At 43.8% G+C, this 13,796-nt stretch overlaps 1 protein-coding gene across 1 annotated transcript in view; it reads right to left on the reverse strand.

Annotated features, from left to right (window-relative positions):
* Positions 1-2,427: 2,427 nt before the first annotated feature.
* PUM1 (pumilio RNA-binding family member 1) overlaps positions 2,428-13,796 on the reverse strand; it is a 71,563-nt gene continuing 60,194 nt past the window's right edge. The window contains 8 exon segments of the mRNA XM_010289082.1: positions 2,428-3,045; positions 6,048-6,240; positions 7,684-7,805; positions 8,816-8,941; positions 10,594-10,731; positions 12,097-12,225; positions 12,969-13,098; positions 13,624-13,796. The exon segment at positions 13,624-13,796 is cut by the window's right edge and continues 27 nt beyond it. Coding sequence (XP_010287384.1) covers positions 2,914-3,045; positions 6,048-6,240; positions 7,684-7,805; positions 8,816-8,941; positions 10,594-10,731; positions 12,097-12,225; positions 12,969-13,098; positions 13,624-13,796 — 1,143 coding nt within the window. The 3' untranslated portion in view covers positions 2,428-2,913.

The raw sequence follows: 13,796 nt of genomic DNA on the forward strand, positions 1-13,796 counted from the left end.
TCAAACCCAGGGCAAAAAGAGTGTCAGAAAGCCCAAGTGAGCGCACTGCTAAATTTAACAACAAGGGGTGTGAAAACAGATTAAAGTCGCTGCTGGGTCACCGGGGTATTGGTTGTTGTTGAGGGGTGAGAAGAAGAAAGCGGCAGTGCAGGCAGGATCAGTTATTTGACACACTCCAAAATCAAACGTTTTAATGCACTGATCCAAAAAGCTGCTCTCCTGTGGAGTGGGAAGTTTCTTCCTCTCCATCAATTCAGCAAACGTCACCCTATTTGCACAAGAGCTCAAATGTACCAGGATTTCCCAGCTGGGTTGGACGATAACCTTCAGAAAAGGGTCTTGAAAACCAGCAGCCGCTCAACTGCACCACAGGGACAGGGAAGGTCCTTCACGCCAGCGAGTGAAGAAAGATGGTGGGAAGAAGCAGCCAACTTTCTCCCCGAGCAAGGGTCACACACAGAGCCCTGGGCAGCAGCGCAGGGGCCCGAGCTCCCCCCAGACACGGAACCGGGGCATAAAGGACAAAGGCAGAGCCAGACGTTGCACGAGAACACGGTCTGGGCAGCAGATGAGTAGGAGAGTGGGACGGTCCCACCTCACCCGGTGCCTGGCCCCAAGCCGAACACGACCCTGTGGGAAGGAGAGCTTGGGGCTGGGGCAAGATTCCACGGAAACACGCACTCCAGGTTTGCTCCCGCTTTTCTCAGTGAACCAGAACTAACATCGTGCCACACGATGCTGCTGGGTGCAGCTCCCCCCCCCAAAAGCAAAGAGGAGGATGAGGATACGAACAACTTCTGCGCAAGCATCAGCTGCGTGGGCCACCGCCAGCCCCAGAGGGGCAGAAAGCAGCAGAGAAAGTGGCGAGTGGGAGCCGCGAGGTACCGGGGAAAGCTGCGCCCTGCCCCTCGCTGCGGGAGCTGGGGTGCTTAAAAACAAGAGAGGGACACGGGGTGGTGCCAGAGGACAGAGGCTGGGGGTGCTGCCAGGCTCTACGGGCGCCGGAGGGGGCGAGAGGTGCTCCAAGACGGGGAGCGAAATCCAAGGAGCCCAGATCCCGGGGGCGGGGGGTAGCAAGTGGGAAGCAGCGATCGGTACGCGGTCGCTCTGCCCTTCGTTTTCCACGTTACTCAGAGCGACGCAGCCGCCTCGGCCGATGCGGGAAAGCTGCTCTTAAATAACTAAAAAATACACCCCCCCCTCAAAAGAGGCAAAAAGTTGTGGGGGTGGCACTATCAGAGCTGCTCAAAGTAAACACGAAGCCAGATTCCAAAGTTCTGTATTTTTCAAAATAAAGATCACACGTTGTTTAGAGACAATCTACACAAGAGTTACAAAAAATAGTCGCCCAGGCATAAGCATACACAGGTTTGTTAATTATACACATATGGTTACAAGTGTGCTTGCAAAAAAGTTCATTGGAAATATACACAAGGCTCTGTAAATGTACACCGTGTAGTGTTACAATTCTATATTCAAACAAGGAAAATTGACAGTATGTTACATTCACTTACAAGTAGACAAAATGCAAAATACAGTTCATCTTCTGTACAAAAAGGGAAGGTGATTCATACTTTACAAGGTGAAAAGGGAACTCTGATTGTAAGGAAAAACTAGGGGATTCTGTACTTTTGCACTTTTTGTTTCTTACTGTCACAAAATAAGCAAAACATTACTTTTTAAGATTCAAAAAAACACTATTCTGAACTGAATCATTTTTGTATAACATTTAGAAAGGATCGCTACTGTTCAACTAGGTGACAAATAAAACCAAGCATTTGTTTTTTTTATTTTTTTAAACATTAACTAGGCTGTATAAAGAGAACATTTCCTTCAAAAGAAAAAATTTACTTCTGGTTGAAATTACAATTTACAATATACAACACTATATGCTACGACCATAAAAGGTGTGAATATACACTGAAATGCACAGGTTTTGCTAATTCTTTTTTCTTACCAAAAAACGGGTTTATGTCGATTCAAACTTCTCCACATTTACATTACAGAGGTTTACAAATGTACAATTGTACAGTCAGAAGTATGTTCCACTACTAGGGTACATTATAGATACAGATCAGACATCAAAACAAGAAAATACTACAAATTTTTATATATGTAAAGTCTACACCAAGTATACACTATATATTTATAGAAGCAAGACCAAAGCCGAGTTGGATTTTTTTTTTCCTCATGCTAAATAATCAAATTGTGTCTCTCCATGTTAACAGAACAAACCGAGTAGGCAGTAAACAAGTACACCCGCCCCCCACCCCCTTGCTTTAAAAACTTTCTGGGTGTGTACGTTTTCTTCCCAAAAACGACGCTAAGCTACCTCCTTTAGCATGTTATACTCACAAAAAAAAAAAAGCAATTAAAAAGTTTCACAACTTAATTTTTTTTTTAAACTGAAGCTTTAGCAAGTTGATTTTTTTTTATTTATAAACAGCGTTAAATGCATCATTTTTGCCATTTAACTAAAATTCAACTTCTTGCTGTCTTTTGACTAAAAGGAGAAACAAAAAAAAAAAAGGTATTTGCAAAAAAGTTGCCTGCAAGGCAGATGAATTAAAAACGGGGTTTTTTGTTTGTTTTCTTCAAACCAACCACCCTGAAAGTTTCCACATTTGGAATATAGATACAACAGTGAACAAAAATGTGGCCTTCCATGTACATTTGATACCTATGTACAAGTATTCTATACACCAGTAAAACAGCAGGGCAATTAGTTAATTAAAAAAAATAATTAGTACATGTTATGCATAATAAAATTAAAGAAATTTACAAAGGCTTTTCTTTTTTCTTTTTTTTAGCAGTTTAGCAACCATAAAACATTTTCTAACTGTATACTGGAATATTGTCGGTTGCTGGTTGTAGGTGCCGGGTGGCCAGGGAGCTCCTTCCCGCTTTGCTGCCTCAAATGATACCGTTCGGTGGTCCACAGATGGGCCCCAGGTCCACCCCGTTCTTCATGTAGTATTTCTCCAGCTTGGCCAAGATGTGTTTGCCGTAGGTGTATTTACGCAGGGTAGCGATGTGAGGCCGGATCTAGGAGACAAAAGAAGAGTGAGGGAAGCTTAGGAAGGCAAGTGACGGCCACGTGGCCCTGAGCCACCTGCGGGAACCCGGATGGTCAGAGCGCCGGCCACCAACAGGAGACCAGGAGAGCACAAAAATGCCTGAAATATTGAAGTGCCGTTTGCTGTAATCGCCTCAATTACTGTGAATCAAGTCAACATTCCATAACTCACTGATGGTGTTTTTAGGAGGAACTTCTGGTCAAGTAAATGGCATTGTCTTGAGCCCTATTACCGGACCCCAGTTGGATCCGAGCGTGTGGATGAATACAAGGCTTTGTCCCCAGAAGAGGCTGGAAAGACACAACCCCCGGGTGCTCGGGCTTCCCGAGGGTGCCCTGACACTCTGCCCGCAGCCCAGGGGCAAACACACTAAGGCAGAAATGGTATCAGAAGGGTCTAGAGTGGCTGAGCAGCTTTCCCTGAACACGAGCAGGGTCTTACTGTCTCCTTCCAGGCTACAGGCTGAACTTCAAAAAACTGCTAAAAGCCTGAAAGAGTTGCTCGTATGAATTTCAGCAGTATATTTGAAAGAGCTACCAGGGAGGCAAGCTGTGTTCCTGGGCTGTAACAGCAGTTTAATTTCTGAACCTGGCAAAATATTTATTTTAAGCAGAGGTCTGTGGGAGCAAACTTCAGCCGCTCACACTATTTCAGAGCAAAAGTCACCTCCAGCGCCGCTGTAATTACCACAGCCAGAGTAAAACCACCTTTCCTGCCAGAGCACCCGAACAAGGAAAGCTGTTTGCGTCGTAGTAACGTCATTACACTGCTGAAGTTCCCCTGGACAGTTTCAGAGGAACGAGACATAAGAGCAATTCATTTTCATTACTAGATGAGAACTAACCCACAGCACCAGCACGTTCCTTCGATAACACAATTACGATGGACTCTTTGCTCTACAAGTGGAAACTGCAGACGGGCTGAAAAAATAGCCAGAACATGAGGTACAGCACTCCCCGCTCCTCGGGGGGGTGCATCACCACGACCTGCCTGAGCCAGGACCGACCGTAAAACTCCCACGGGAAATCCATCCCAAACTCGCCCTATTTCATCAGCTCAGCCTCCTGCTGCCATTTCGATTCCTCTTTCACTCCGAGGACCCATCTCGTAACAACCACAAGTTGAGGCTTTGGCCCTCCCCGCATCTCACTGCCAAAAAGGTCTGACTGCTGCTCCGAGGCTAAGGAGAAGCGAAGCTCCCCAGGTCCAACAGTTCATTCTCTGTTCGTCCTAATTTCTATGACATTCCCCGCCCCGACAGAACTGTTAAACTTACTTTTCAGTATTTTAACTTTTTTAAAATAAAAGTGGTCTTGAACACAAACTGCTTGTTTGTACTAATAGCCATTCTTACAACCCAAAAGAAACAGTCAATACACTCAATTTTCCCAGGCTTTCATTCAGCTTGATAACATAGCCGAAATCTTCATATCCAGTCAGTCTTATTTAGCTGTCATCCTGGTTCTATTTTTGACAACCACACTGATAACCTAATTAGCATTTTATTCAAAAGACTTCACTTGACAGGAGAAAGAACATGTCAGTGAAGATCATTCATATATTTTTTTAAAATATGTACATACCTCTATATATAGATTAGCAAAGCTACAGGTCATTCTGCTATAATTAAACTGCGTATATCCCTTTCCACACATTTTATTTCATCGTCTCTATAATTTCTTTTGGACTAATACAGATTTTTGGTTTAAAAGAACTACTCTGAATGAAACTTAAACCCAAGAATTAACCTCCATGAAGATTATTTCAGCTGCATGTATGTTGTTTATATACTGATCAACTGCTTTGTGTAGGTAAAAATCAGCTCCTTTGCACAGGTAATACCCGCTTCTTTTTACAGAAAAATCACTTAGTCCATTTTACTCTACGATTCATAAATACACTTGATTTCATTGGGATTTGAACACCTGACACTCTTTTAGAGTTCCTCTTGAATAAAAAATGAATATGGGGTTTTCCAAGCTCGTGTTAGTCAGTATTTTATTACTAATAAGAGGCCTAGCTCTAGCCGGTATTTTTCACAAAGTAACAGACCCTAAAACCATATGATTGAAGAAAATCTCAGTTCCACTACACATTTAAAGGCCTATTTTTTCCATTCATTACAGTTATGAAGACACACAAATGTGACCTTTATAAGTAGGAAAACGAAGACATCACCTGACTTCTAGAAGCTGCTGTCCCAAAGGAGGCATACAGCCTTGGGAGGTGGACTGGCAGCAATGCATATTTAATTCCAAAATGTCTTCGTTTTTGACAAATACTAAGTCCTGAAACTGTTACTCATTCAAACAGCGCAGCATAATGCTAAACCGTGGAAGTCTCTCATCAAAACCATATTCAGAACTGAGAAACGGAGAGTCTGATTAATGACTCCAGGCTCAGCCGCTACAGCAACACGCCCTGTTACCAGCCAACCTGACTGTCCTGATCAGGGCTGCAAAGCAGGGGCACGGAGTGACAAGGCAGCACTGGCAGCCCTCAGAAACGCGACCAGCAGGTCTACGCTCTGGCTTCAGGTGTGTCAAGGTCTGGCTCGGCTCCACTGAGCGCAGAAAACCGCTCTCATCAGTGAACGCTGTTCTCAGTGAGGGCAAGTGTGTCGTCATTGCCAGACCTTCAGAGGGCCCCTCGCAAGGCACCAACCTGATGGCTCTGCTGCAGTACAAGTCTTGGCGATTTTTCACAGCGTTTGCTACGCCACGAGCGCAGAACTAGGTTACTAGGTCAGAAGAGATTGCGCCAAAGCAACTAGCTAGTTTTAAGTCCAAATGGCATCTCGTTATTTCACATTTTCTTATTTCAGCTACTACTGAAATACACAACTTTGAAATACCTCTGTCGTTAGGAAATTCTAATGGCAAAAGCAATCAGCTCAGCCTTATTTTCTCTCCGCAACCAGAGTGGCAGTGACAAGCCTTACATCCTTATCAATCGACGGCAGCTGCTTACCTTGTGCATGACAATCTTCCGCTGAGCTGGTTCTGCCACATCGATCATCTTCTGTACCACGTAGTTGGCGTACTGATCTTTCATCATGGTATATAAGGCACTGTGAGGGCCATCATTCATAGTGCACACCTCATCGATCAACATGGCACGCTCTGTACGGGAGGCGTGAGTAACACATTTCTCCACCACATTGCTGTAACAATCAGAGAAGGACAATCTGTGAGTAACAAGATCTCTGCTAGGCTTTTCGTCCCACCCCAAGGAGATCTCTTATGCTCCTAGTAAGGGCAGACCGTTTGGGAGAGACGTATGTGCGGACACAGAAATTTAGCAATGTGAAACATAAGAGCAGTCCAAGGAACTTGGGATCTGAGTGGGAATCTGGGTAGAAGACCGGTTCAGGTTTTACTTCACCCAAATTTGTGCATCTCTACAGGGACACAGTACAGGAGATCAGTGTCTGGTCTCACCACGTGCCCATTAGAGAAGCAGATGAGCTGTTCTTCGTTTGGTTGTTTCAGTACTGGAGCTCATCAGGAACGGAGGTCCAAGGTTAGAACAACAGGGAAATGCAATTCAGGAAAGAAAGATCTTAGCAAAGGCAGAGAACTTCCAAAATTCCTGAATATATTAGAAGACAAGCCTCTGCTCTCCGGAGAGCCAAGTTAAATAGGGTATATATGGAAGAGGACAGAGAGTTTTGCTAGTCTTATCTTCTGCATCCCTGACTGCATGATAAAATCACCGAGTGGTTTGCCACAACTAGTGCTCAGCTCAAGGGACCTCCTACACTAATTAACGCACCATCTGGGAAGAAGGTTAGAAAAAAAGAGCAAGGCAAGTCAGGGAGGAAGAATCTGAAATAACAACATTAAGACCGCACTCTTCTAATTCTTGTTGAAGTTACTGGGGAAAGGATGGGGGGGGGGGGGGGGGGGGGAGGAGACTGAGACTTCGAAGAGCTCGGCCTTCATGGTAAATGGCTAGAAACACATGCAAAAGGGATTTACATATGTGGGAAGTATTACTTCATCTTGACATCCACTAAGGTACCTGGATTTTGCTTCTACCCATGTGTAGCTCTGCAGCATCTGAACTAACAACCTCGGACTGCTACAGCTTCCTCAAGAGGATATCATTATGCATGTGTCTCAAAAAGGACTGCAAGATTTAGCGTATAAAAAGCCCAGATACTTCTGTGAAACGTGGGACGAAAAAGAATTGTTGTTACACTGATTTCCCAAACTCCCTTGTGGCTTGACACAGCATCCCAGCAGCAGTGGAATGCTCTTAGGGCATGTTGTTATCCAAGGGATAGTAACCACTTAAAAACCACTTAAATAAAACAAACACCACCCCCCCACACACACCCCCACACAAACACTCTTGGTCAAGTTTAGGAACTTGGATTAGAGCTACTCTTCCACATCTTCATCTTCCTTCATTATAAGTAAAACTTACCTTGCCAGTCCCTCATCCCAGTTCAGAAGCAGTTATAAATAGCATTCTGTTGTTAAAGCATGAAGTTATTTTCACCTCCTTTCACCTACCTACACCCCACCCCTAACTCTGCTGCAACTCTAGCATGCAGAGTTGCTCCCACAGGGCGTGGAGACTTTAAGGAATAAATTCATACCTAGCAAATTTATGTTGACTCAACACGAGCACGTTTCCTCTAATTTCTGCTACAATCTTGCTCTTATCCTCAGGCCGACCATGTTCTAGTACATGCTGGATAACATAGTTCCCATACTGATCCTGTTTGAGAGACAGCAGAAGTGTGTGACAAAACACGGACAGGAACCGTCAATATCAAACTAGTTCCCAATGTGCATTAAGACTTACAAACTTGAGCTAAACACAAATTAAAATATCTACTGTATAAATCATGTAAATACTTCCTACTACAAAAATGTGCATTCTAGAGTTTTACCAGGAGGCAAAATGCTCCATCTTTGTACCAATTATAAAACTCAAAACAATCTACTTCAACATGAAATGTCAATACTCTGCTTATTTCAAGTTTCTTTGCTTTCTCCAGGCTCAAACATACCAAATCACATGTCCTGGAGGGCTGTGCCACGGTTCTAGCTACAGAATACTGTCCTTATGCATGTTTATATTGTGAATGTGCATACATTCACATCACAAGATAACACATTTTTCCAGTTTAGAATACCAGAGGCACGACCCAATGCTTCAACTCCATGCCCAATCTCTTCCCACTTTCCATGTGCTAAATACATGAAAATACAGGACAGGGCTCATTTGCCGTTACGTCCATCGTGCTCCAATAGCAGAATCCTAGAAAAGCAAGTTCTCAGGACTGCAAGGAAGAGGAAAGGCAGCCAGGAAGGGGGTGTGCATAAACCCAGCACATTTTAAGCACCTCAATTACGTGGCATTTTCTTTTCCTAGAAGTAATCAGCTCTTCGCATCAGCTCCCTTAAGATCTTAGTTTGCACGGTAACTTCTGGAGTGAAGCGCTAGGACATGCACCCACTCAGTACTTAAGATCCCTTTCAAAAAGGAAAGTAACTACAACTTTGATAGCTGCCAGGTATTTGCACATAGCCAAAATAATTAGTGGTGATGCATTTCTTGTCTGCCATGTTCCTTCCCGTTCCTCCTCAGGAACGGAGCCCCTGTGTTCAGACGACCCCAGCAGCACTATAGCTGCAGTCTCAACAAGGCTGCCAGGAGCTTGCCTAATACAAAGCTGCAACCAAGAAACTCTCACAGCACCTGCATTCCCCCGTCCCACTGACCTGAACAAGCTGCTCGGTGTGTTGGTGAAGTTCCTCCAAGATGGGAAGGGTCTGCTCAGGAAGACAGTGCTCAAGGATCCTCTGGATCACACGACAGCCATATGGATGCGTAGACAACGCAAAAACCTGCGTTCAACAAAGACAGGCAAGCACAGGCAGCAATACAACTGTTAGTCTTTGTGAATCCTAGAAACCTTTCGGAATTAAAAGAACACATGGTGGTTTTTCCCAGGCATGGTAGGCAATGCCAGCTTGCAGCACGGCAGCTCCAGATAGCATGAACTGAAACTGGAAACATCTGGTCCCCACTGCCACAGGACTAACTGGGTGATCACAGGCTCATCACATCCCTGCCTGTGCTTCAGCTTCCCCATTCAAAAAATAGAAAAACAAATTGTAAAGCCCCTTGGTTCGTGAAAAAAGAACACCGGGACAACCAAGCATTGTTAGAAACTGTGTTAAAACACTGTTTCAGAAGAATAAATTCAGCAACTATTTGCCAGCTATGTAAGAAATGGTATGAACCAGAAAGGTTAAAAATGCTCAGCAAAGGATTTTCCTCAGCTATTTGGATTTGTTTAAAAGCCTTAACTGGGCTTAGGAGAAGTGACAACAAAGAACCTTCTTTCTCATTTCCAACAGATTACCAAATCTGTTGGTAAGAACATGACACATTACTGCTGTGCAGTTTTCTGTCTAAAGCACAAAGTCCTATTTGGTTGCTTAAAATTAACGAAAGTAGCAAATCCAAGCACTGAAGTTAAATTGACAGTCTACAAATTTTTAATAACTATCGAATAAACTCTGCAAGAAAACAGGACTTGAAGTGCAAATAACGGCAGAAAAATATTCTTGAGGTGGTAAATTTAATCTCCCATATGAAAGTTCAGCTGGAACTGGGAAGGCTAGTCAAAGAAATGTCAGTGCCATCAACCAAGTTCCCAGAGGTTTTCTGTCTCGCCTAACTCCCTAGTGGAAGGTCCAAAGCTAAACTTGAACCAGTAAATCTGCTGAGCAAGTTTCCAGCAAGAACCCTGCTTGTTTTGACACAGCCAAGCAAGTCCCCACTTTCACCACTGCTCCAGGAGCAGCCAAATTAATAAAGCCTGGTTCCTGCTCTAACAACCCCAGGCTATCCTCACACCCCTGTGGCAAAACCTTCAATACTTCAAAGTCCCCGTCCAAAGCCAATTAAGTTGAAGTTGGAAACGCCCAAACCAGCACTTTTGTAATGGAAGGCAAGTTGACTACAGGCAGAATAAAGTCAGCTACACGATTAATATCCAAGACAGCAATTCAAGAGAGGATACCAAGAAAAAACTGGGAGAATAAAGCACAAGTAACTGCCTTTTTTTAGATGAAACTCACGTTTTTCCCCTGGTCCCCTGGGCGAAAGCAGTCCTCTAAGCTATCCTCACAGAGAGGATCATAATGAAAGTTTACTATACCCATCACAAAACTCTGTTCACCACCTTTACCATGAAGATGGATTAATGAGAGACTTGTTTTCCCCTCCATCAGGCAAAAAACACTTGGTGTTCCAGGAAAACAGATTTTTGCAAGGATGCTTTACTATGATACACCTGCACAAAAATGATAGCAGAGACATGACCAAGGAGTTTCTAGGCTTCTTAATGTTTTTGCATAAGCCTTTCAGTTGGTGCTTGCTAAAATTTAAAATTAAAAATATTTGAACAAGCTACGGCCACTATCATGCTGTTCAAAGCAATATATAAGAATTCAAAGAATGAGAGTCAGTATCTTGGTTAAGGACTTACCTGTCCCTTAAATGCATCAATGATAAACTGCAGGGACTGAGGCTGCACACACTCAATACACTTCTGCACCACATGATTACCGTTCTGGTCTTTCACGCACTTCAGGACGTGGCCATCCAACTCCCGTACCATCTCATTCTATTAGGAGGAGAGAAAGACAAACAGAAAGCACCACCAGGATCCACAGCTAACAAATGCAAAGTTTGCACTGCTAAACAGCGTAAAGAATATGAAAGGTATGAAGGATGCATTGATGTAATTTAAACTGGAAGTCGTCCAGTGGCCAAGTGCTGAGATGAAGTCTGCTGGGCTACCGAAACCACCAAGAAAAATACTATTACGAAATGAAGATGAAGCACTCATTTCATTAAGCATGAGTGTCCTCTTAAAAAATTTAAGAAATTTTACTGCTACACAACTTTACGGTGCATCCCCCATTCCCTCCTCTGCTCCCCTGGAAAAGAAAGAAACCCAAAAATGCCCAAACTTTTCTGGTATCAGCTTCATATGTCACTTAAATGGGGTCAGCACTGGGATAAGAACTTGCTAGTATTTTACATAGACAAAGTAATATTGTATGATAATTAAGGAAACCAAGATGACAAGGTTTAGATACAACTAAAGTAACACACATGCAGGCTAAAAGATTCACAATCAGAAAACAGAGAATGACAGTTTTTGGGAATTTAATGACACTACAGGGTTGAACGAGTTCAGTTTCACAGCTGATACAAAACCAGGCATTTCAGGAGCACAGTGTACTCAAAAATACCATTCTGGAAGACGACAGTTAGTAAATCCTCAGACCAGAAGTGCCAGAGTTTGGGCGACCACCCACTGCCCTGCTGACAAGTGTGTCAGCAGCTTAGCCCAGGCTCAACCTAAAGGGAACATGCATTCCTAAAGCCTGTTTCAGTTTTTTAATTTAATAACCTACATTGAGATTCTTGTATTACGATTCCTAACACTTTTATTAGCCAGCTTGCCTAGCGTATTTTTCATCTTAATTCATCGTTCATAAAACCCTAGAGAAATTCCTTTATTAATGAGCTTTGAGTGGGACTGGCTGTCATCCACATCACTCCAATGCCAGGCCTGGCTTGACAGGAACTAGGAGTTCCTCGTACATCTCACTCCACAGGAAAGCGGAATATTGACCCTGAGATCTCAGCAAATATTAAAGGCAAAACTCTGGCACTGCTTCCTTCAAGGGATCTAAAAGTATCTTCTAATTCACCATCATTCTCAGTTTCCCCTACATATATAATCTGATTTCAGGGAATTAAAAGAGAACTAACACCACTATCAGTTAAGTGGAACAAGGAAATGACGAGACCCAAAAACAGTGTCACAAACTTATCATGCACAGAAAACGGAACAAACGTGCCATAGACCAAACCAAAAGACCACCAGCCACAAGAGGAATGGGTCGCAGTTCAGGTCACCAAATGGCAAGGAACGTTAAACATCAAGAAGAAAGTTAAAATTGAAACTTACAATTACCTGCTGGTCTGGGGGAATAAACTCAAGGGCCTTCTGGATCACCCTACAGCCGTACATCTGCAGAGCCAGGGACAGAACATGCCCACGGATGCGTTCTGCCAAGGCCAACTTCTGTTCCAGGCTGCCAAACTGGGAAGATGAAAACCAATCACTACAAGCACAAAACCTCATGTGGCCAAGCAGCACAGCAGCCCTCCCACGCTGTCACACTGAAGTGTTAAACAAGAAACACTGTGCCTACTGAAAAGAAAGAAAATACCAACCACACCTCAATGGATGTGAACAGGCACAAGCCAGACGTCTGTTCTGTGTCTGCCAGACATGCCTGACACGTGAAAAACTCCAGCCAAAGGTGCTGGGGCCACCAGGGTGACATGTGCCAGTTCACTAACCCTTGACAGGGTTGATATAAAATTACTGGGTAAAAGAACCACCAAAGCTTGGTGGAGAAGGAACAGACCAGTTTCAAGAAGCAGAGATGGGTGTCTGCCCGACCTCCTGGTATGAAAATACAACATTTTCTTCCAGAGGATGCTGTTCACTGGAGAAGTCTGTCTTTTGTTCCTAAATACATGAGTACTGACAGCTCAGCACAGCATCCTTGAAAAGTCTTGTTGGACCTACAAATCCTGGATATGTTGCTATTTATTCCTACAGCTTTTACATCTCAAAGCAAAGTGTTACTTTTCAAATGAATCTTTGAGACCTCAGTCACCCCAACAGGAATGATGCAAACAGCCTGTGGGGAGGAGATGACATCAGTGTTGACAGATATCCACTGTTTTAGCCAAACAGCAGGGCTCCTACAAGCTAGTCCAACACCTCAGGATAGCAGGCATCTGAGTAAGACTTGCAGGGGAACTCAGACTTACTTCAAAGAACTTCTGGATGACATAATTTCCAAATACATCGACCATCAACTGATAAGCTGCCTGGAGGATCTCGTTGAACACAAGCTGACGTTCTGCTGGGGTAGCACGCTCCAGTTTCAGCTGAATAAACCTGAAAAATAGGGCTGGTGTGATGCCACTGGCACATACACCCTCAACACATTTGTTAACACAAATCCTTTCAAGAGCCTCATACACTAAGCTCTTGAAAAACAGATCTTTAAAAGACAGTTGCCCTATCCAGCAATCTGAAACCTCGGGGTGGTCGCAGCCATGAGGTCCATGGCCGCAGGTGGTATCCCAAAAATCTCTTTATTCCAAGCAATGCAGATCTCAATAGAGTAATACAGCAAGGTCTTGTGTCCAGATGGCTCTTTAGAATGAGTTATGGTATGCCAGCGGGACTAGCAAGTAAATTATGAAGGAAGCAAGCTCCTCTTTAGAGAAGGAACTCCTATCAGCATTTCTACCCCAACCATCTTTAAAAAGAAGGCTCAGAGAGTTACACTTGGCTTTTCACACCTCCTTTTCCCTGTTCTGCCTCTTTGCCTCAGGATGTGATACAAATTGCAAACAATGCTAACTCAAAGAGCAGCTGTCCTAAAAGCTTCCCATAGCACAAGGTTTTTAATCCCACCTGGATCCATGCTGATCTTGGGAGAACTCCATGATGTGCCCAGCAATCTCCCTCAGCTGTAAATTAGGGTACCGGTTATTGCGAAAGTCTTCAAGCAGCCTGCTTCGGCCAGAGGGCATAACATCAGACATCCCATAGCGCAAGCGAGATGAAGGGAAGAGAGTACGGCTGGG

The sequence above is a fragment of the Phaethon lepturus genome, unplaced genomic scaffold (genome assembly GCF_000687285.1).
Source record: "Phaethon lepturus isolate BGI_N335 unplaced genomic scaffold, ASM68728v1 scaffold19456, whole genome shotgun sequence".
Lineage (NCBI taxonomy): Eukaryota > Metazoa > Chordata > Aves > Phaethontiformes > Phaethontidae > Phaethon > Phaethon lepturus.